The sequence below is a fragment of the Catharus ustulatus genome, chromosome 2 (assembly GCF_009819885.2).
Source record: "Catharus ustulatus isolate bCatUst1 chromosome 2, bCatUst1.pri.v2, whole genome shotgun sequence".
NCBI classification, from domain to species: Eukaryota; Metazoa; Chordata; class Aves; order Passeriformes; family Turdidae; genus Catharus; species Catharus ustulatus.
Window position 1 is genome coordinate 33,354,040 of NC_046222.1, and position 24,850 is coordinate 33,378,889.

Here is a 24,850-nt window from a genome sequence, read left to right on the forward strand (position 1 = left end):
TCTCTGATTACAGTAAATTCACGAATACAAGCCGCACTGAGTATAAGCCGCATCGCTGGGTGTTAGCAAACATTTTGCTCTTTGTCCATAAATAAGCCGCACCCGAGTATACGCCGCTCTGTGTTCGCAGCGAGGACCCGCATGCAACAAAGTTGCCAAGCAGTAACAGAATCGTGGCAGGGCGGGGGTTACTGGCTCGGCTCGGGCCATGAGGGCTCGGGGCTGCCGACAGGGCTGGGTGGCCCAGCTCGGCACTGCCGCTCGGCGGGGCCGCTCGGGGCCGGCCACCACCACTGCTAGGCTTGGTCACCTGTACTGGGGGGTGTTCCAGGTTGAGCCTTAGAAGTACTACCCAAACCCTCACTATTTCCTAGCAAATGGTTCATGTGCTCCGTGTCTCAAAAGCTATGAAACAAAGCAAAGAAAAAAGTCATAAAACAGGAACTAAGTCTAAATACTGAACGCTGTTTTCCACATCACGTTGGGAGGCCATAGGTTATCCCTTTAAATGTGATAGGAAGCATTTGGGGCACAGCATGTATAAACACAAATACCCAAACATAGGCAGTGTGATGGCAAGTGGGAGTCTATTATGGAGAATTCGTGATTCCCTAACTCAGGCTCCATATGACTGCTGCAGGATATGCACTACAATCTGATCTCAGTGTTTGTCACTTGTCAAAAAATTGAGAACAAAGAGCCAATTAGCTCTGGTTTGTTTTCTTTTATTTTGCTGGAAATAAAAGCTGAGCTATCATACAGAAAGAATTCCTGGTGTGTGTGTATGAGGCAGGAGAAGAAAAAAAAAACAATAAACAAACATTTTTACAAAAACTCAAATCATTGGACTTGCAAAATAAGGACAGCTGGGATGCATAATCAAGAGCATTAGAAAAAATTTATTTTATACAACAGAAACTTTCCTATTCTGGCATTTGTTCTTTCAATATACAATATAACCACTACTACCGCAAATCTGCAAAGATTTTAAAGGCAGCTTAGCTGCAGTGGGACTGCTTTTGGAGGCTGTCTGAAAAGCAGTGACTGTCACATAGTGGCCAGGTGCTTTTCAATCATTAAGATAGCACTGCTTTGCATTTGTTTGGAGATGACGATATTAGAGTGCTTTGTGACAATGGAATTAATTGCTCCTCCCCATGCTGTTAGGCAGTAGGTAAAGAGACATTGGAGACACATGACCAGCATTCAAGTGCCTCTGCAGTGAAATCTATGGCAGATGCTGAAGATACAGCACTGCAAGATAAAAAGGAACCACCTGGCTTCCTAGTCTCATCTCCTGGGTAACCCAGTCCACTATGTTTCACTTCACTGAACTGTAAACCAAAAGTTCTGAATACGAATTGGGGGGGAAAAAAAAAAAAGACCACTTGAACCAATTGCAAAGACAGAGAAAATCTAGAGGGGTGGAGTAGAATTACTGAAATGGGAATGTAATTAGAGCAGAGAAGTCAATATCCATATACTACAAAGATGACAAGACATCTTTAAGGGACCACAAAGAAGTGGTCAAGATTTTGGTTTGTGTGTCAGTTAAAGACAGCACTCAATACAGTGCCACAGCACTGACTGCTAACAAAAACTGATCATTCAGGAAGTACCAGAAACAACCCAAGCAAAATCCGCAAGAGTTCCTGGGAGGTTTCCAATTCAAGGGTGGACCCAGTCCAAAACCTGATAGTATCAAATAAGGTAATACATGACCAGTTTATAAGGGCAGCCTAGTGTAACTCAAATAAACACTGCTGCTTATGGTGAAGGAGGCAGCATTTAGCAATTTGCCTAACACTGCACACAAAAAGAAGCAAGTAGCAAATTAATTTTCATCCAGATCTAAAAATCTATAAATATTAAGAAATTTATTTGTGTATTAATGTCTTGTTTTGCATAAGGAATTGGCAAGGACCTATAGCAACTACAGTAATTTCACGACTACAAGGCGCACTCTTTTGACTAAATTTTTCCCCTGAACCCGGAAGTGCGCCTTATAGTCCAGTGCGCCTTATATGATGGACAAAGTTGCGGAATATGCCAAACCGGAAGTGCAAGTCACAATGGGGGGGGCGGTGCCGCGGGAGCACCGAGTCACAAGGCGGGGGCAGGCAGCCACGGCCGGCAGGAGTCGCGCAGGGAGGGAGGGAGCTGCCGCCGGCCCTGGCTCGGGCGGAACAAGAAGCCGGGCGGCGCCATTCCGGGTGCGGGGGCAGGGAGAGTGAGAAGCCGGGCAGTGCTGGCCCGGGTGCGGGGAAAACGTGAAGCTGGGCAGCCCCAGCCCGGGTGTGCGGGAACGAGAAGTGTGAGCCCGCAACAGCCTCGAGCAGAGCCCGCTCGGCGGTGGCATCAGAGCAGCGGCGGCGCGGCCCGGGTGGCCGGGGGAAAGCGGCGGTGGCACAGCAGCAGCCACCTGCACCGCCGCGGCAAAGCGCTGAGAGGCAGCGCAGAAAAGCGGCAAGAGGCAGCGAGAGATGGCACGGTCGCTGGCACTGCAGAAAAGCGGTGACAAGCGGCACAGCCCCGGGGAAGCAGGGAGAAGCGGCGCGGCCGCCGCTGCGAGAAAGTGGGGAGAATCGCTGCCGCCGCTGGCAGGGTGGAAGCCGGGATGCAGCGTGGCCGCGTGGTGGGAGCCGTGAGCTGTGCCAGACGGCGCCGGGGGCAGGCGGGAGTGCTGGGGCCCGCTGCACAGGGAAGACGCCTGGGGCTGCGCTTAAAGGCTACACAGATCTTTGAAAAATGTTTGCAAATTGAGCACCTACCAGTAATTTGTTACTTTGTTGTGCGCCGTGCCGCTCCTCACTGCGAAAAAAAAGTGCGCCTTATAGTCCGGTGCGCCTTATATGATCTACAAAGTTGGGAAATGTGCTGACTCCTGGGGGTTGCACCTTATAGTCCGGTGCGCTTTACAGTTGTGAAATTACTGTACTGTAAGAATACAACTTTTACCATTCCTACTGATAGTGATGGGACTATTTTATGACTGCCATGACCAGTGTGCCCTTTCATTCCTATTTTAGGCTCTATGTTGAATGAGGAAAATCTGCCTTTTCTTATATCACAGCTCTTTGTCTTTCAATGCGCTGTTCATGAATTACTGAAGCTTATTATGTTTAAATAATAAAATAATGGAAACCAAGAGAGTGATTCTGTACAAACACAGATTAAAGTTCTTTACCTAGAGCTGTGTTTAGGTCACTCCCAAGGGAGGCTGAAGGGAATAGTCTGTGTGCACAGGGGAAAACACATTTCATAGCTTAAGAAAAGTGTCTTTTACACCGCTGTCTTTTAAGCAGCAATGGGAATCAAGCAATGCTAATTTCCCAGAAAAAACAAAATTCAAATTTGATTTTGAGCACAAACAGAGGTAATTAAAGCATTTGCTCTAACAGGAAGCTGCATTAGAAAACAACTTTGCACTTTTGAGGACGCACACTGTGTTTCTTGTTATGCCAATTTATTTTAATTAATCAGAAAAAAATTTATTTGAGGTATTAGCAATGCTGGTGCTTAGCCTGTCATTCTGCCTCCCCTCTAAATACCCAGAATGGCAGTTCCAAAGCAGAGCACACCTTGACCAAGGAGGAATCTCTCCTTCTGAGAGGAGCAGCATAAATTCAATGGGGCCAAATCTTTGACCTTCCAGTCACCTGGAGTAAATCTGACCTGTGCTGGAGTTCACCACCACACAGAAATATAATTTAACCCTTAGTGGAGTGTGAAGTGGTGCTCATGGCATTAGAGGAGCCCATTCATGCTAGCCAGGGAGGAAGTGTGACAAACCACAGCACCTCCCAACAGGCAATCTTTGACTCGAATTTAACCTTGGAGTGTCACACATGGTGGGAGCAGGCCCCAAGTCCCTCTGGGAGACAGAAGGAAAGCTGACAGTATGGCAAGCCTGGAAGGACCAAACCACTTGGACTGCACTCAGGTGATATTCCCGGTATACAAAGGGCAGATGAGATCTTCCCAGACTATTAAAGACAAAATGGAAACAAGGGGATGACTCAGTCTCCTTTCAGGCTTCTCTTCAGCACCTCTCATTTGTGAAACCATCACTGAGTTTAAGAATATCTGCATCAGAAGATGCTCCCCTCCAACATTATCTGGAAAATGGAAAAGAAAAACACCATCTTCCTCTTTGCACTCTTCATTTGAGTAACGGGAACAACATACCTGACCTCACCAGCTCTTGTCCCCTACCTTGTCTACCCAACCCAAAAGCATTTGATAAACTTTCTCAAAGAAGAGGTAGACCCCCAAAATATGATTTCTTAAAAATTTCTGAAGTTTAAAAAGGTAACTCTTAAAATAATATTTAAATATTTTTCATTATTAAAATTATTATTAAGACCTATTTTAATAGCATGTTTTGGATTTTTTTCCTTTTTTGTTTGTTTCTCTGTACCTGTCTCATATAAAAACCTTTTAAAATACAATAAAGAGCACTAGAAACTTCATTTTACTTTTCTTTTAGTTGGACTGAAGTTAATGGGTAACTGAAAAGTTCATGAGGCTGGCATAACAAAATAAACACCAAACATTTCTAGAGGCAGAAAAAACAAATTCAAGATTTGCCCTGACACATACAGAAAAAAAGTGCTACCAATATCACCATTAGTATCTCCTAACTGATACTGTTTGTCTTACCAGAAACATTAGATGCTGGTGGGAAAAAAAGCAGCTTTGACAGTTGCATGGCAACGAGAAAATGATAGGGGAGATGCTCCCTGAGGAGGAGTGTGGCACAAACAGGGAGCAGGCAGTAACTTGGCTCCAGCTGAGCTTGCTGGTTGCTGCCAGCCTGACCTTAGACCAGTTACAATCCAGCAGGCAGCGATTCCCACTGCACGACTCTGCCAGCTCTCTGCCAGTTCCTCTCATGTGCAATGGGGCCAGCTTTTAGCATCCAAATGGTATGAAAGCTCTCTCAGGATAGATAAACCAGAAGACCAACTCAAACAGTGTGTGTGAAATGGCAGCAGTAAGCAAGTCCTCCAGCCCAGGCAGTTTCAGCACTCGAGTGGTTCTGCAATACAGCACTTTGGGAGTTGCTGTACACTACAGACCGAGATCAAAAAGGGAAACATCCCAAAGTCACAGTGTGACAGCCCACAGAATCATCAGGACAGAAGCCAGCCAGCGAGGCACTTAATAAAGACACCTGAAAATAAACTCAGCTTGCATATTTTGCTCACCTTAAACTCCTGCTAAAGTGATTGAGATTTAGCCCTGAGTTCCATTGAACTGGTGATTTACTCAGAGAAGCTTTCTGCTGCTAACATATGGAAAACTATCCCTTGTAACCTCTACAGCTACCACATGCTTCTGTGACAGTGCCTACACTGTCACAGCTTAGTGCCTTTTGTACATTATAACCACTACCAGTAAGGGCAATTTATCATATAATAAAAATTACCGTATTTTAGCAGAAGAAAGAAAAAATCTGTACCTTAAAAATAATGAAGAGCCTTTTTAAAATTACAAACCAGTGAAGGCCAAGCAACTAGAGAAGTGTAACCAAGGAGAAAAATTTGCCCCTAACCTTTCATTCTCTTTCACAATAATTTTTTTTTTCTCTTCGATTTTTAACCTTTTCTGTCACCACCAGCACTAAAAGCTGCCTTTTTTATCCCCTTTTGCTGGAAGAACAAACAAACAGTTGCCATTTCAGTCAAAGTAATGTTATTCTTTGGCTGGCTGGCACTGATTTCAGCTCACAGGGCGGTCAGTTCCTCTGGCTTCCATCCAGCAAGCTGAATAAACCAGTCTGGCAGTAAGCACAACTCTGTTTGGGCTCAGAAATCAGTGCTTCAGACCTGTTTTCAACCTGAGCGCTTCCAATTTACAGCACTCCAACACTGCAGGAAGTATACCAAGCCAATCTGAAACCCAAATATATTTGAAACACAGCTTTCTTCCATGCCTTTAGGTCTTTTTCTACACTCTTCTTCCTTCTCTCTTTAATGTTTGCAGGTTGGAATTTAGTGCTCTTTTTTCTGCCAGAAGTTTGGCCTTTGCAACAAATAACTTCATCCAAGTGTGCCATTTCCTCCAAAATGCACAGCAGTGGCAGAAATCACAGACAGATCATTATAATCTTTTCTCTGTTTTTTGCTTACCTGCTTTTGTATGGAGCACTATGAGAGTCAAGAAGAACTTTTCTGAAATTACGAAACTCATTTTTTATAGGCATGCAGTCACCCAGTTCAACTCTCACAGCACAAAATGGAAAACACAAGAAAACTTGTAATACAAGAGAAACTCTGTTTCAGGCAGTGCAAAAGCAAGCTGGAAGTATTATAAGTGCAGGACTAGGCACTTTAGACTCCCCTTTTGCTCCGCACTCTGGCAGAACAACACTAACAGCAGAATTCCACTTTACTGGGATAAGGGATGGTGCTTATGAGAAGGGCAGGAGATGTGAATGCAAAGGTTGAGAAATTGTATTGAGTGCTGTGTTTCAGTCCTCCGGTTATTATTTTCTCTTTCCTCCTCTCATTTTTCACACCATTAAAATTCCACCTCAGACACCAGACTCAAAGTGAACAAACAAACATGCATTGTTCGCTATCCAAACCCACCACGTTCACAGGGCTGCTGTCGAAGCTGCAGTGACACTTGAGCCGAGGAGCACAAACCACTCGGGCAGCTCACAGGGGGAATGCCTGAGTGACAGATGAAGTACAAAACTAATCCACACGTTGTGTTTCTGCTGCACAGGTGTGTTCAGGGATTATCCTTCTGCCACGCAAGTCACTTATGCCAATCTCTAAAGAGCCTTTCTCTTTCCTTCTGTTCTTGGTTTATACAAACTAAGTTTTCCATGGCTACTGTGCAGAAGCTCTTCCAGGGAAATTATTTTGTCAAACTTCAAACATTATCATTACCTCTTGTACACAACAATTTATCAATCATTGTTGCATGCTACAAGGCTACATCCTACTCTCTCAGCAGACAAAAGTTACCCACATTCCTTAAAAGCATCTTAAATACTACTTCACTGCCCTGCAAAGAACAATTTGGGAAAAAAACCCAGAGCTTCAAGATCACCTCTAAATTCTGCACAGAAATATTATGCTAATCCAATATGGTGACAAGTAGTGAAAAAGATGCAAGAACCCTGAGACATGTTTGAAGTCTTCAGATAAAAGTTAGCACATGCAAATTCCCATTTAAAAGCAGAAGTAGTTTGAAGAAGTTCTACTTAATGGATTGCACAGCGAATACGAGTTCTGGTTTCCAACAAAAAGTGACATGTAGTAAAATATTTAGGCAATCTCTTGAGGATTGCGTAGCATTTCATAAATTAAAGGGCTTTAGTCAGCTTTCCATGTGACAGTAACCAACCCACAGTTCAGTCGGAGGAGAAGTGTTTGTGTTTTATCCCAAGATGGATTGGAGAAACTTCTGGCGCGAACTGACACTGACATAAAGTTCTCAAGTTTTTACAGAGAAGAAATGGAAGACAAAGCAAACTGTTTTAAATTGAAGCTACCGCAATATTCAGCAGAAGCCGAAATTCTCTGCTCCAAAACTCATGTGACGAAACACTAGGATGTAATTTTCAAACAGGTAAGTAAACTGCCTTTATAAATTCCACCACTACATTTAAAAATCATTTACTTCTCATTCCACCTGCATTGGGCGTGTCTGTGTAGCTTTGGGCAGAAAACAGGGTGTACTGGTTGTTAAAGAAATGGGAGAGTACGGCAGAATGCCTGGGTGACCTCGGGCTCGTCAGTTGTGACCTCCGTAAAACGAAGATAATCACACTTATCTGATTCAAGGGGGTACCAGGAGACCTACTGTTTCCTAATTGTTTAGAGATGTACACGGGAAAGGCACAATATATAGTTACATGGGTTAGGTTTCTGGAAATATCTACTGGTAACACAATAGATTTTACCCATCTGTGTAAAAGTGTCAAGTACTGCTATTATTTTGACCTCATTGATAAAGAAAGGATGGGTGGTCTGGTAGATTGAAGCACATTTTGGCTGGAAGCTATTACCCTTTGAGACGACCTCTTGTTTCAAGTTTCTTTGGTGTATCAGAAAAGTTACAGGCAGCAACAGTAAGGGTTTCTGTAATTCATGCTATAAAAACACTCCAATCTGTTTTATCTCCTCTGACATGCTACTCTGTACCAGTCCTAATGGTATTTTTCCTAATCAAGCATAAATTAATGACAGGAAGCAATGTCACTTCTTTCTGGTTTTACATGACCTGTCTTTGAGTACTCACTATATATGTGAAGTTATACTAAGCTCAATTGTCTCTCACTATTAGAGAGGTGTAGAAAAACTGACTCCAATGCTAAGACAGGCATCAAAGACAATGGTAATTTAAGAGGAAAACTGATTTTAAAACAAGATACCTAATTTGAGATAGAATGTAGATCCTTCTTATAGTTTCATGTAGCCATTCAGTTTTAGGGAGAGAAGTTGTTAAAGGTGATTTGGGCAGGATTTATGTAAACTGAGTAGCAAGGAAAAGAGATGATTTACATTAAAACATAGCACAAGCAACCATCAAGTAGCAGTAGTTTTACTGCTGAAATGTGAACCCTAGAGAATTTTTACAAAATCTCCACACTTGGCTGGGCATGGTAAGGCAAGAAAGGGTCAGTGTGAAAGTATTAATTTTAAACCAGAGTAATCCATGCTGATTTCTATTTCACCAGAATAATTTTACACCAGAAATATCCATACAGAATGCAAATACTGGCACCTCTGTCTAAAGTGCTCATTTACCACCAAGTGCCCTTGTTTTACTCAGTGTGTTTGCAAGGATGAACCACTCTATCATTTGTATCAGTAATGCAACTCCCACCCACATGTGCCTCAACCCCAGACTTGACTAATGCATGAATCTTTATGCTGTGCTCCTTATGAAATGCTGTGTCCTATCACGTTGCCACGATACTGCTGCTAGATTTATGGCTCCAACTAAATCATCCGATCATACCACTTCTGTGCTGTGCTTCTTCCATTACCACCTAATGTATCAAAAGCATCGATTTTACACTTGCCAGCTTTCCTGCCGGAGCACTCCAAGGTCCTGCAGCACTTTATTACACCCCATGCCCACTCCCAGAGCTGTCATGCTAATGAGCCATGTGTCGCTACTTTAATTTTTCTGAAGCAGGTCACAAAGTTCAATTCTCCCCTCATGTGGGAGAACCTAGAGTCCAATTCCTGAGCCTTCATGGCTGGCTGATTTTGAATAGTGCATATGCTGACACAGGCTCTCATCTTACTGGTCTGGCCATCACAACACCCCTTCCCTCCCAGATGCTGAAAGAAATATAGCCACTTATAGCTTCAGAAAGCTTTTTCCTATTTGCAGCATACTGTACTGACCAAACACCTAATATCCTGAGGTGTCCAAAATGCTGAAATTGTAACCTGCTTAACCTCAATAATTGTGAGAGGCTGTTTTTCATCTCTACAATAGGGGTCTTATTTAGACCAAAAGAAAATGAAAGACAGCATGATTAAGAGACTAAATTGGCAGGACACCTAGAAATAACCTGAAAATCTAGAGAAATTTTGCCCAACAGAAAAAGGCTTAGATCCTCCAGAAAGGACCAATATATTTTGCAACCTGCAGGTATGAATCCCTTCCAACTCCAGATATTTTATGATTTCTATGAACTTACTGCCTTACCAGGACATCAGTCAGGAAAGGTAAGAAAGACAAGGGGTTAGAGTAGCAACTTTTAGGTTACCCTGAAAGGCATCTCAAACACACTTGCTACATTTTGTAAGGTTAATTTCTGAGTAATGTTGACGTCCTAAGACCTGAAAGAACAGGAACAACTGGGAGGTAATTAAAGAGGGCCAGTCCAGCCTTCCTATTTTGACCACTCCTACTAATAAGGCTTCTTTGGTGTTCGACACCCTTGAGGAGCAAAAGGGGCAGATTTGGGTCTCAGTAGCTTTGCTTGTTTTAGAATTTTAAATGGAATGTGAACTGGGGAGATGCATCAAGCCTCATTCTGTCACCAACCATTTTCCACATGCATTTGTGGTTTACTGGTAGAAAATAGCAGATTGAGATATGAGATCTCTGCCATTTGGCAGAGATTTTCTGGCATCACCATCCCTGGAAATTTTCAGAAAGTACCTGCATGTGGTACCTGGGGACATGGTTTAGTGTAGAACATGATGGTGCTGGGTTAATGGTTGGACCCTGACCTTAGAGTTTTTTCCAGTCTTAATGATTTTCTGATACTATGAAGTAACATGAAGTCACATTTCTCATGTGTAACATGGGTCTTTTGGCCCACCATTGTTGTCTTTATTCAATGGCTGCATATTTTCATGCTACTTTGACATGTCAGTATTGGCTGACCCTTTATAAACAGAAATGCTATACACTACATCTGAATTTTATCACCTTCTGTCATATGAGATTACATTTTATCTTTTTGCTACACTTTTTCTGCTATATATGGAAAAGGCCTATAGGCTGCCATTAACAGACCTAATTATTACATGGAAAAAGAAAAAAAAAATCTATTAAATCTTCCCTGTCAAAATGAGGGCAGACTGTGAAAATGTGTTAAAAAAAGGCTGCCTAAACTTTGCAGCATCACCACCCCTTACCTCCTGAGACAGAGCACACATTAAAAGCCAGCAGTAAAGCCCTGAGACAATGAGATTTATCAGCTGAACAGAGTGGTAATAGAAGAGTATTTTTGATTTCCAATCTGAAATTTAGAATATGAAAATCTCCAAACTTCTAAGGAGAAAACAATGGTGATTTATTTATGTAAGAGTCAAGCACCAGCATTTAGGTCACTCGGCCAAGGTCACCAATTGTCACCAGTCACCAGTTTTTTGGCTGGTGTTTTTTCCCATTGAGTGGTTGACTCCAGATTTTCAAGCACTACTTGCCACAAAATAAAGACCTCGCAGTTGCAGATTTTGAGCTAATGCCAATCATGCATTTAAGGCACTATGCCAGCTATTCCATCTCTCTTGGGGGCTTTTTTCTCAATTCATACAGCAGGACTTAAAAACAAACAAAACTTTTAATCCTTCAAATTCTGGTGTTTTCCAAACTGCCATCAAAATGAATTTTTATGTCGGGTATGTATGCTGGGGCTTGTAGTCCTTGAAGGCTTAACCTAATTGACTCTTAAAGAACTGCGACAGTCTTTCTTATAAAGCTCTTCATAGCAAAAGTTTCTTCTGTGCCACAACTGCCCATCTCATCAGCTTTAATACCAAGAATGGGCACTGCCAGCTTGGTTCTGCTGTTAAGACACATGGTAAAGGAGTGCCTTCCCTTGAACAAATACTCTACTGCTTTGCATCCAGGTGCACATGGGAAGCAACTTCAAAGGATACACCATGGCTCATACACACACAGCAAGAAGCTGCACGATCCTCTCACATCATATTTCAAGTATCATTTTTCAGAAAAATCATGCTGGATCTACAGAAAACACTTCTTCCTCTGAATTACTGCTTCAGATATTTTTAACCTGATTCTTTCTGTTCTACTCAGAGCCTCAAAAACTACCACCCAAAGTACCTAAAGCTATCATTGTTTTAGCTGAAGAATTCGTTGGGGTTTGAAAGCTGTGGTTGAGATTAATAGTGTGTTACAATAAACACAGTGAATAATGCAAAGCACAGAAATGATGGAGGAGGAAGTGGGGGGATACATCTTCTGAGGCTAAGCAGTTATTGGATGTTTAGTTTGAAAGAACACACAGGTCAGAGTGAGACTTCTGGCATCCTCTCCCTTACAAATTAATCACCGGTTCACAGTGACCAGCAAATTTCAGCTTATAAATAAAGTTCAAAGCCCCCAGGTCCTCATTTAAAAATGGAGACATATGGCTTGCAAATAGCTAATGGAACGAGCCTTCCCAAAGTTTGAGCTCATTCCCAACTGAGAGATCCATTTCACAGCAATAACAACGCAGCCATGAGTACATGAGCTTCAGACTTCCTTCCTGTATTTTATAATACTCTGCACTACCACAGCAACTTTTATCTTGCGAGTGGAAAAAGTTCTGATGAACATCAGTTATGACTTTTCAAAGTGTAGAAGGCGCTGTGGAAACTGAAAACATACAGAGACCCTCAGTCACACAGGCTTCAGCTCAGAGATGACACATACCCAGAAACAAAAAGTTCAACACTGTGCACCAAAAAATCTGAAAAGACTTAGAAAACAGATTAACTTACTCTCTGAAAACTGACGTCTGCAGGTTTGGAGCCACAGGTCCCTTCTTGTCCACTTGTTCACCATAGTGTAAACAATGTTTAGCTCCAGTAATATCATACAGATAAGGAAACAGTTCAGGATACTGAATCCTAAGGTTTGTCATAGCTCTCATTTGCAACTGAAAAAACTGAGGTTAAGTTTTGTATCTGAGAAGCCTGTGGCAGAAATCAGAAGGCTGAATTCCTAGTATTCACTCCAGTCTCTGGACAACTCTGCCTTCAATATTTTGTTCTTCTAAAGCTGCCCTGAAAGCATTTTTTCTGCACAGAATCTACTGCTTTGGGGGCTTTGTTTCATGTTAGTCACAAATCTCTCCATATAACCTGAGGTAGACCAAAACACTTGCAGTCCTGCAGTGAAAAAGCATCTAATGGGCCATAAATTAATGTTTCATTTCCTTTAATAGTGTAATGATTAATTCCTTCTTCAGAGCAAGATCCTGTTGTACATTTGATAGTTACACTATAAAGTAAGAAACGGGTTTTTAACATCAAAAAGGATCAAAGCCAGAACACTGCTATTTTTGTTTGTGCTCTTGTAGCTTGACTCTTCAGTTTTTTCTCCCCAGTTTTGTAAAAGGGTAAAAAATATCCATCTCAGATGAGACCTTGCACAGCTTGTCAAGTTTCAACCCACAGTGAATTTTTTTTGCAGATATAAACCCCTGAAAGTGGGGGTTTCTAATGGAAATGCTGACATAACCTTAACTATACCAATGCTGCTGTAATGCTCAGGTTACCAGGAATATTTTTGCTGCCAATTCCATTTAACAAGTCTGAATGCATATAATTTGTTCCAGTTGTCTTTCCTCATATTGGAGCTCCTTTGTGCACACTTTCCAATGTGGCTTGCATTAAAAGAAAGAAAAAAACCCTCTTACTCCTATGTAAATTCATATACACACTGATACGGCTTTATCACAGCTAAAAAGCTATAAATCTGCTTTAACTGATTCAGTGTGTTCCCTGGCCTGGAAAGGTGACTCGTTTCATTGCTGCCCTTCACTGAACATGACAATCATAACTTCACTTTATTCTTTCTGAGATATTTATTCCTTGCAAAAAAGACTTCCAAAACCCTCCGACCTGCCTCTCTGTGTATTCATATTATCCTCTCCTGACCAAACATCCCTCTATTTGAGCCAAAAGGATTTGAGCTGGGTCAGGATTTGCCCCTGGCTATGCTAGGAATTTAATCCAAATGCCTCCCACCAATACCAGTGATAAGAATCTAGTCCTATAGCAAATTATTTGCTTCTCACCTTTGGCTCATCCTGAAGCCAAACAACTGCCAGGTTAAACAAATATTCTCAGAATGCAAAGTGAATTCGAGAAGCAAGAGCTTAAGGGACAGCAAGGTAAGCGGGCACTTCTAGAGCCTCATGTCCTCTGAAAGATCTGCAGCTCACACACTGATATCTCTCTGATCTTTCCTCCTAGAAGTAAGAGTAAAACAGAAGGAACAAAAACTCAACAGGACGGCTCCACTGCTCAGTGAATAAGAACAGGAATAATTCATGATCTGATCTCCTCCCTGCTGCCAGTTAACAACTTCTTACTTGATCTTCAGAGTCTAAGAGGCAAGCTGATGCTTGGAAACTCTAAACCTGAACCTTGTTGTCATCTTTACATCAGAGATAAATTCACAGGGATGATGTGAGGACAACTTTTCAAATACATCAGTGAATTTTTGGAAGGTTTCAGTGAGTTTGAGTAGATGTCCACTGTGAAAATCAAGCCAAAACAGTCATCTGCATACTAACCCCTCAGACTTCTGGGGACCCATAGTCAGACACAGCTCTAGCCACAATGAGTGGAAAAAGAGAAATCTCCTCAGGATGACTCAAACCCTGGTGGTTTGAAATGTCTCTATCTAAATTGAAAGCTTATAGTTAATAAGTTCCTTATTTAGTTTTCTGACTAAAATTGAAAGAGAGGAATTAAGGTTACAGTTTCTCAGGCTGAATTCTGAGCACGTTCCCAAATTAGAGGATAAATTAATTGAAAAATTATGTAAAACTGATTATCAAAATGTTTTTTTTTTCAAAGCGCCTCACCTAATCATCATTACTGTTTTAAAAAATACTCTTTTAATAAAGAATATATTTAAAAGTATTATTAAACTGAACATCTTTTAAATTGTTCCTCTCCTTAGGATGCATTTTACTAAATTCCTGTAGTGTTTGGGAGGGAAGGAAGGGGAGGAGGGGGATGATGTTAAAAAAGTTTTAAGAGGAAACGCAATAACAAGGAGTATTTAAAACTTTTTAAAGACACTTGGAAATTGATTTGCTATATCTTCCAATTCCTGTTTCCCTTCTGTAATTATGAATTACCATTATGAGTAACACTGACTGCTAACGGACTCTGCAAATCTCTGATAAAGGATGCAGAGATTAATTGCTATTCTTACTTAACACACTCGCTAGAGTAGTAAAAAAGAAGCAATAGAAAGCACTGTGCAAGGACAAAACACAGCAAGAGAATGGATCCTCTGTTCACAAGCTTTTTTGGAAAGAAAAATTAAAGCCTTCCATAAAAGAAAACTGAATTTAATTGGAATTTATTGTTAGTTTTTAGATGAGAAAAATATCAATTATTCAGATTACATTATCAAAGGTTCTTTTGCTTTTCTCAGCCAGATTCCTAAAATTTTCCACTTCTAAGACACCTCACATTATAATATTTCTTTTTCAAATTCCTTTAATATTCTAGTGTCTTTTGGCCTTCCTGCTGCAGTTTGATCTCTCTGTACTTTCTGTCCTGGTGCTGCAAACACCTAAACCTGTGCTTGAGCAGGACTCCTACAGGACAACTGCTGTGTCTGGATTTGGACCCAAAGATCAGAGGAGTGCTGCGTGATGCAAAGCAGGCTGATGCTGCATTCAGCCTTTCATTCAGCTGGTCACACTGGCTGCTGAATGAGTCTGAGAGCAGCCATCGCTCTGTGGCACACTCTGCAGCACCAACCACAGCACAGCACAGAAGAGGTAAACACTAAGCACTCACAGACAGATTAAAAACTTTCAGCAAAAAGTGCCCTGTATTTCTAGAAGATGACTTCCCTCTAGATCCTGAGGAAATCCAGCCATAGCAGCAGCAGCTCAGTTACCATAAATTGTGAGAAATGCACCATTTATATAACATTGAACTATTTGACAAAAACCAGATAAGGCTATGGCAGCCTTTTTGTGAAGGAATTATCTTCTTAAATCTGAGCCAAATCATTGAATAAAAAAGTGGAAAGTTCTTACTGAAGTTTAGGAAAGGGAGGTAAATTACAAACAGTGATTGTATTTAAAACTCAAGGCTGCTTTTTAGAGATTAAAAAAAAAACCCAAAACTTTAAAGAAAAGAGGTTGATTTAGACAGAAATGAAAATTAAAATCTTAAGGGGATTTATTGTTTTGAATTGTTCAGCACTCCAAACAAGAAAAGGTGGCAAAAACAAAATACAAGAACCTTCATTAACTCTGTGACTGTGGATTTTGTTGGTCAAGGAGCTCATTCATGCAGACCCCACTATGCAAAAGAAGCATGGCGTGGCTGCTGGGGGCAAACTGATCCTGATGTGGGCTCTTTTCCACGGAAATCACAGATCATCAAGAAATCACACTTGTCTCCCAGGATCTAACTTAAGAATACTTATGTATGTACTCAACATGGATTTCCCTCCTTGTCCACTGCCAACGTAACCTGTGCTGAGGTAAGGGCTGCACCATCAGTGCTTTACGCAACTTTTAACCCTCCTCTTGCAATTCACAGTATAGTAACACTGAGAATCATGCCTGCCTTCCCCCTCTCGAGCAGCACTGTCACTTTGGGTGACTGGCATCATGACCCTACGCTGCTGCTGCTTCTGTGAAAAATGCCCTTAGTGGTAGAAAAGGTGCAAAACTTGTTAAGCAGTGGTGACCAACACGTTTTTGCAACAGGGACGTATTTGACAGAGAAACCAAAGAAATTGGGGTACATATATTCAGAGGTGGGTGATAAGACTCCAAACTCTATCAGATCCTTCCCAGAGAGACTTTAGTAGATACTACGTACAGTGTCACCAAAGTAATTTCTACGACCAGAGAATCAGTTCTCAAATATTCTTACAACTTTCTGGTATTGCTTTACTTCCATTAGAATTAAATAAAACCCATGCTCTTGTCTCAAAAACTGTGTGTGTTAGTTTTTGAGAATACTGAAATGCCCCAAACCAGAGGTGATTTGGGATTTTGTGGTTCCCATGCGCAGAGGCTGTTTCCAGCCTTCCCATCTGCCTGATGCAATTAGCTCAGAGAATCACACCAGACCCCACCAAATGACAAAAGCAAACTTCTCGTGGAGTGCCTGCTCACTGATGGAGGAGCTAGAAGAAGTCACATGTTTTGGCTTTGACTGAGGCAACACAGCCAGTGTTCTCAAGGGAATTTGGATGTCGCTTTCCACAGATTTCATATATCTTTTCAAATCTGTTCTTTGTCACTCTGTACAACAGCCATTTCCCTATCTCAGACCTGTGCTGGGCAGAGATGTGCCTGCTAATGTTCCCAGTGCTGCAGCTGTGGATGCTGAAGGGACTGTGGTTGATGAAGGTTCAGGTTGATATGCTCCTCCTGAACACCATTCCCTAAAGACGCTTGATTTTTTAAATGTACTTTTCATGTCATTTACTGGTTCAAATGGAAAGAAGCTGCCACTAATGAGCTAATCACCCACATCTACAGCCCTGCTTGGCTAGTGCTCAGCCTCTCCCAGCTGGCCAATATCCTCCCTACAGCCCCACCTGCTCAAGCTTCTTCTCCCATAGCCTTGTCAGGGACTGCATGTTCTGATCCAGCACAGCAGTTGTTAAGTTTCTTAGCACAACCAGATTAAAGATTGGATACCTTCAGACAGTTCTGGCTTTTCCTGAGTCCTATACTATATACCTACACACCAGTATACATAAGAAACCTGAAAAACTAATTAGTGTTTCTTAATGTCCACCAAGATACCACAAGTCAGACTTTCCAAATAGTGCTGAAATCCTAAAATCAGGAAATTTTAAGGTTTCTGAACAGAAACATCCTGAGATGCTTCAAAGAGACAGGGCTGTTTAGTCTGCAGAAGGGAAGGTGTGTGACCTTTTGATGCTTAAAGGGGGATTATGAGGAAGATGGAGAGAGACTTTTTACAAGTACTTGTACTTATAGGACAAGGGATAATGGTTTTTAAGTAAAAGGGGAAAGATTTGAACTTCACATAAGGAAGGAATTATTTATTGAGAGAGCGATAAAGCACTGAAACAGGTTGCCCAGAGAAACTGTGGCTGCCCCATCCCTGAAATGTTCAAGGCCAGGCTGGATGGGGCTTGGAGCAACCAGGTCTAGTGGAAAGTGTCTCTTCCTATGGCAGGGGGTTGGAACAAGGTGATGATTAAAGGTCCTTCCAATCCAAAGCATTCTAGGATTCTATGAAATTGAGACATTCACACTTTAGTTAGTTTGGGTAAATTTAGGTAAAAAGCCTTCTGGATTTGACATATGTAAAAAGAAAAAATGAAAAGGTCCAAGTAAAAAAAAAAATCTCTTTTTCATTAAAATTATGTATCTGCTGATATTATAGGTACAATAAAAATTTGGATTTTCAATGTTCTAAATTACTTAGAAATAATGAAAATGAAACAATGTTTTGACATGAATCTAAAACAAAACTCAAAGTCCTAAAAGATGCCCATGTATTTATATACATACTAGCTGAATCCAGCCTGCATTTGAAAATTTAGTGGACATTTTTCTGGAAGTGTAAAAATAATATTACAGACAATATTACCTTTCTGGAATGAAAGGAACTTAGATAAAGAATAGCCTACTGTATCTTCAAAAAGTAGCATGTTTCTTAAGTTCCATGTGCATTATATTTGCAATTTACATGGGGATTTGCAACAGCGGTGCTGCTCCCTGGGTGTTACTTACTTTGGATGGACTTCTCTAAGGCTGAGTTTACACAGCTGTGGTAGGAAAACCTAGCCACAATCAATTAAAAGTGCAACACAAATCTTTTAGACAGCATTCTCAGGCTGTCCTGCTGTTGAGACAGCTACTATTCTCTGAGAATGAGTGCTCTAACTGTATTAAACTTAGTCCTAACCAAAATAAGCTTTTACTAATTTTCACCATTTAAGGAACATAAAGACCTGCCTTTGTCATTTAAAATTTAAGCTGACTAAGCCTCATAGAAACAGAACATTAAAGAGCTAAAGAAATTAAACCCATTTACAGAGGTCAGAAGAGTTTCTGCATTTTAGACATGATGGGCTTGTATGGTCTGTGCTTGTCATTCATGTGAACTTTTAGATTATGGGTTGATACGTGGCAAAATAAGTAACCTTTGTTTTCCTCTTGATAGCAGTGATGCTGAGCTGATCCTAGCAGGTCACCAGTGTCCTGGCATTACCTGCACTTCTGATTACTGAACAACTAGAATAAGCAGGCAAATGAGACCCCAGACACCCTGTCTTTGTGTGGGACATATTTATTACCAACCTACTGAATTCTGCACACAAAGAAGGCCTCAGGGAATGTAGTATGTCTACAAGCTGATGCAAAAAGCACTGAGGAAAAAAAAAAGAGGATAAATAAGCAAGCAGGCAGATGAAAAGCCTAAAGTCTAACTAACTCACTAGCACATTGATAATACAATAATGTGGTCAATCCGCTGTGGACTCTGAACAAGGTTTTGTTTTGTTTTGTTTTTCAGCTAATTAGTAAAAGACAGCAAGGTTTTTAATCTCGCTTGCTCTTTTTTCCCTCTTTTTACCTGGCGGGTGTACATGTATGTCTACGTGTGTATTTCCTAAATGAGCAAAGAGAAAGTACGTACATATACATTACGATGTGGAAAACATGAGGTGGAGTGTGAGTTCAGTTTTATTTCCAACAAGAGAGTCATCAATATTATTTCAGATTTCCATGGTCTGTGACTGCAGGCAGTCAGATGTGTGTGTGTGTGTGTGTGTGTGTGTGTGTGTGTGTTACAGGGTGGGAGGGGAAGGGGGAAGCTGAACAGAAGATATGAATTTTAATCAGTTTGCTGAATGAATACAACACTGTATTTTCCCCTACCCTACTCAGGATGACAATTCAGAGGAGATAACCTTCTCCTTTGAAAAACCTTGAAGGGAAAGTTTGTTTTTACCATAACAAATGCAACAAAAGAAGAGGGGAGCTGGGAAAGGGAGAGGGCAGACAAATTAAATGTCAAACTTTCTCTCCTTTCTTGAAGATAACAGCATACTAGGAAACCTTCTTAGAAGCTTAATATAAGTGCAGTTAAGCTGTTGCCAGCTGCAGTAAACCTCTCTCTCACCTTTCTTTCTCTCTTTCAAGATATCTTTGAATGTCCTCTCCTTCATCATAAATCAGACCTGCGAGCAATTATCACTCAAGCCGGATGGCATCGGCCTGAGTGGCCACTGCTATTCCACTGCTGTAATCTGCACTTTGTCAGGTTACACTACCCTTGATGAAATTTCACATTTCTTTGCCAATGAGCGTTACCTCTCCATTTATGACTCACTGTCTTTGCAGCAGAGAACTGTGAATTTCATTCCGCTCCTTGTAATTTGTTTAAGCATCGTGGGCCATCCGGTGGTGCTGAGCACACTCAGCAAACCCATTGGGGAGTCTCAGAGCATCCCAGTAGGATGTGATTATGCTGCTGTTCCTCACATACTGCCCCTGAGGGCATTTCTCAGCGCCTCGGAGGGAGACTGGACACAGACACCCTCCTCTGGGATGGTGCTGATGCCACTGTCACAAAGGGCATCAAAGCAACTCTTCGTATTCGTCATCCCTTTTCCCATCCATGCTGCCCTTGGGTGACAGGTTCTTCACAAGTTCCGGCCCCGCCAGCCCCCAGGCTGCACCTTGCCGCCCACACAGAGAAGCGGGAGGCTCTTTGGCCAGTCTTTCAGCCAGGAGCGAATAAAATTAAAAAGCCAAACCACCCCGAAATTCCACCCCGCGAGAAGGAGTGGGCTCCAGCCCTCACGTCCCGCCAGCTCCGCGAACGCTGCCCGGGTACTCCCGGGTTGCGCGTCCCGCACCGCCGCCACCAGCACCGGCACGGACCTGCCCAAAGCTCCACTTCCTACCCTGTGGCAGGCGACTTTTAACTTTTTTAATAAAACCCCCACACCGACCCAAAGGGCGCACCCGCTCCCCCAACCAACACACATCCCCGCGCACGGCTGTCAAGACGGGCATGAAAAAGTAGGCACAGAGAGTGAGAAAGAGAGAGCGAGAGTCACTCACCGTTGGCGGCGACACAGAGGTTTCCAGAGCCACTTTGAACTAAGAATGACTGAGGGACAAACTCTTCCTCAGAGTCCGAGCCCGCGGCCGCCCGGGCCGCGCCGTCGCCCAGCGACCGCCCCGGGCCCTCATTGGCCGGCGGCGAGGGGAGAGGGGAGGGGGACTGCGAGCGGGGGGTGGAGGAGGCGGACGAACAGGGCAGGGGGGGACCTGCGGGCCACAGACACACACACACAGAGAGGGGAGGGGGAAAAAACACAGAAAGAAATAAAATGAACAAAAAAACCACGGCAAAACACGGACAGAGAGACAATAAAAGTCGAGCCGGGGCACGAGGGAAGGCCGCCCCCCGCCCCGCCGCCTGCCCCAGCGGGGCAGCCCTGCCTGAGGGGCGGCCGACTGCGCCTATCTGTCCCCTTTGCCTGCTGCCCCTCGGGCTGTTACTGGCTTTTAAAACTCCTCTCCTCCTAACAGCCATCCTTTGAAACTCGCATCCGTCAGGTTTGTTGTTGAATTTTTTAGGTTTGGTTTGGGTTTTTAAAGATTTTGACATTGGCGAGAGCCCCTGGTCCGAGATGAGCTTTGTTCCCACGACATGGGCGCTCACTGTCAGTGAGTCGGACTCATTGATGCGGCCGCGCTCCGTCTTACTAACGGGAAAGCTTTGCTCGACGTATTGTGAGGTGAATTATTGTAGATTCCATGTGAAAAGTGTAAAGTCCTTTTGGGGATTGGTTTAACAATCCCCTTCCCTCTAGTTTATAAAGCAAACGGCTCAAGACTTGCACCACGCAGCCATAGAGGAAAGGTGCGGACACCGCTGTGTGCGGTAGAAGCAACTCAGCAAATACTCGTAACAGGGCAGAAGCACAGCTCAGACCAGTGTCATTTCGTTGATTAAACGATGAAACCCACAACAAATCGGGTTCTAAGATTTTATTTTACATAGAGCTGTGCCTGAGAAAGAGCTTTTACTGGCTGTAAGGAAATCGAATCAAGTATGTATAAGTTAAGTAGATCCAATTGGAAAAGAATACTTAAGCAATTAATGGTTATCAGGGTCTTATTCCAATCATATTTTTAAACAAAATCGGGAAGTCAGAAGTGCCAGACTGGCAAAAAATCTGTCAGGCAAATGTGGAGGTCAGATATGTGCAGTACATCAATAAAAACAGGGGGAATATGAACACAGACATATAATACAGGACAATGCATTTAAACATTAACTTTTCCCCTTGCTACATTTGATCTTAAAGTCATAATGATTAATCTCCCACATTTTCCCAAATACCAAAATGTTATCATGCAAAATCCATCAAAATAAAAGAACAGTCAGCACAAGAAAACCAGCAAGCTTAAAAATTCATGTTTCTAAAAAAAACTCCCACATTTTGAACATAGCATAGCTCACAACATAGCTGTACAATATTTCTTACTAAACACATCATGAACACTTTAGAAAAGGACACAAACCCAAAACAGTGAAGTGGGTTTAACATTTAAATGCCCCAAAGCTGGTTCTGCTATATTTCCTTCCACCTTGGTCATTAGTTTTTCTCGTAATAAGTCCTTGGATGTCACTTCCTTGGCATATGCCAGTCTTATAAATTGCTAATTATAATCAGAGAAAAAATTGTGGCATCAGAGGTAAACCCTGGGATCCAAGGAGAATACAGGACTGTACCTGTGCTTAGAGACACTTGTCACCTGAAGGAGAAAAGCCAGTGTTGGTTAAGAGCCTGTGCGTGAACAGCAGCCTGTGCAGCAGGAAGACCCAGAGCCAAAATTGAGTCCTGTGTGTTTTGTTATGATCAGCAGTGGAGTTGTCTGGATCGTCTTCTTGCTGACAACTTTACAGACAGAGAAGTTCCTCCTTTAGGAATGCAGCTTTTAAGGAATCGGCAGCCCACTTCACACTCCCTGACCCTTTTTATGGTGCCAAGGCTGTAACCTTCCCATTGTGCTAACTACCTCTAGAAGCTGGAGACAGACAGCAAGAAAAAGGAGCATGTGCAAGTGGATGAGCACTGCTTTCCTTGCCACACTCCCTGTCATGAAAACTGAGATTCAGCTCTAATTCTGATCTGCTTTTGAAGAAGAAGCAAAGTCTACTCTCCGTCATCCTCTTTGTGGCAATAGAGATTTGATGAACCCTGACACGTTACAAAGTTTAAATCAGGACTTTGATTTGCTATTCTTTCATTACAAAACAGAGTGACATGTATTTCTAATCCTGTGTAGTCAGAGGCTGAATTTTAGTGGGATGATGATGACTGAAATGGAAAAGAAGTGTAAAATCAATGTCTTCCTATAGATCGATACAGTTTTTTGGTGTACTTTGTAAGGAGAGGACACATTTTTCCAGCCATTGAGAAAGACTATCTAGATTAAAAAATTATTTGAAGCCTTTGATTCATTTACACAAACACCAGTGAAATGCATAAAAGCGAGGTTAATGGTGTGGCCACCTGACCAAAAAAAAAAAAGTATGGACAATTACAGTAGACCCCCAAAGCTCTCTCTGTGTTTTGTTTAGACAGCACACTTGGCATAACTGTACCTGAATTTTTTACTCTGGACACAAAGAGCTGGAGCAGAATGAGATGAATTTAGAATTGTAACCCTAAAAGCAAAATGTCAGTGCTTTTGTCAGACCACATCAGAAAATTTCTGCCATTTCCACATGGTTGCAAGTTGTTGTTTTTTGTTTTCTTTTTTTTTTTTTTTTTTTTTTTTTAATTTTGGTAGGAGCTTTCTCCATCTCCTAGTATTGTAGTTTTGGCAAGGATAAAAGAAAAAAAACAAAAACATAACCAAAACCTTTTTCATGGCAACTTTGGGTTTTAATCAACTACACCATTGCAGAGCGCACATGAGAAGATCCGTGGGCTTTCACTTTCACGGTCATTACGTGCACTTCCAGCAGTGCATGAGCTGACCTTTACAAGGGAAGATTCCCTAGGAATTGTGCATACTAACCACTCAGGGCTGCGCTGCTATGAAGGGCACACACACCAGCACACACCACCGTGTTCCCTGGAAAATTGCCTTTTGGGCATGAATGGTGGATTCTACAGGAGATTTTGCCAGCAGCTGGATGGAAGGTGTGCACCAGGCAGCTCTGCTGACAACATCCAATTAAAATGCATGTAAAACAAAGCAATACCTTCCTTTTTAACAAGTCAACAGGGCTTTAAGGCTCTGTGTTAAACTGTGTATCCTTTAAGAGAATTGCCTCCTTTTTTCCTGCTTGGACAGAAAACCAAGAATTAAATCTGACCTTTTCACAAAAATTAAACCAAGAGAGAGACAAAAGCTACAAGTTTGTTTCCTTCTCAGACAATTATCTCATTGAATTTACTGCAACGACAGGTCCAAGTAAAACAAGCAGGATTTGGCCCGTAAACTTTCATTCCAGCTGCCAGAGCAAAATTTCTAATTGATTAGAGCAAAAGGAATTTGCAACACTACTGGGTTGCCATGGAACCTGAGCAAGTAGGACAAGCTACTTTGCAGAATGTGCTGTTTCTCCTTCAAAAATACAAAACAGAAGGACTAGATAACACATTCATTATGCACACTCTTGCAATTTGGAACTTAAAGAAAAACAAAATGGATTCCAAGTATGGCCCCTTGGCATCAATTTGTAACAATCATATATCTGCTTGCAGTGAACAGTCAAAATTATGTTCTTTGGACTTGAGGCAGGAATAATAGTCGTTGAATGTCTCTGTATGAATTATGTGATACTAGCACATATTCAGAGGAAAACAGAACAGAACCTTCTATTTTATCTATATGCCAGTATTTCAGATTAAAATTTAAAAAAACCTCAACAAAAACAGGGAAGATATGTTGCAGTGTCTTGTAGATTTATGAAAGTACTTAGGAAACACAAACTTTGGAAATAGGTTAGTACAAAGAATCTGTTTCTCAGCTTAACTGAGGAACTCTGCAATATTCAGGCAACTGCTTTAAATTTAGGGAAGAGACAAGCAGAGCAGACTGTAAATAGTTAGGGAAAAGTAAAACAAACAGTAAACATGCCTTCATTTTATGCTGCACATTTGGCTGTAATGTTTAAGAGTTACTTTATATCTTAGAGGATTTGGTGTTCAGAGATCAAGAGCTGTTTGAAAGGGTGTATTCATGCTAGTGTGAATAGAAGGGCTGCCAGAAATACAGAATGTTTACAGAGATACTTCTAACTTGTTTCATGGACTATATTCAGTGGATTATACTCATATGTTTATAATTTGTCCCAAGAAAGGTCACAAAAAGTAGATATAAAGCAAGGCTGAC

General features: G+C 41.9%; 1 protein-coding gene across 12 annotated transcripts in view; it reads right to left on the reverse strand.

Moving 5' to 3' along the window:
* TENM4 (teneurin transmembrane protein 4) overlaps positions 1-24,850 on the reverse strand; it is a 634,039-nt gene that overhangs the window by 252,200 nt on the left and 356,989 nt on the right. For 7 of the 12 annotated variants that reach the window (XM_042779057.1, XM_042779056.1, XM_042779058.1 and 4 more), the window contains one exon: positions 20,549-20,758. The exons of the other annotated variants lie outside the window; for them this stretch is intronic. In XM_042779057.1, coding sequence (XP_042634991.1) covers positions 20,549-20,758 — 210 coding nt within the window. The remainder of the gene's footprint in view (positions 1-20,548; positions 20,759-24,850) is intronic. 12 annotated transcript variants of the gene reach the window in all.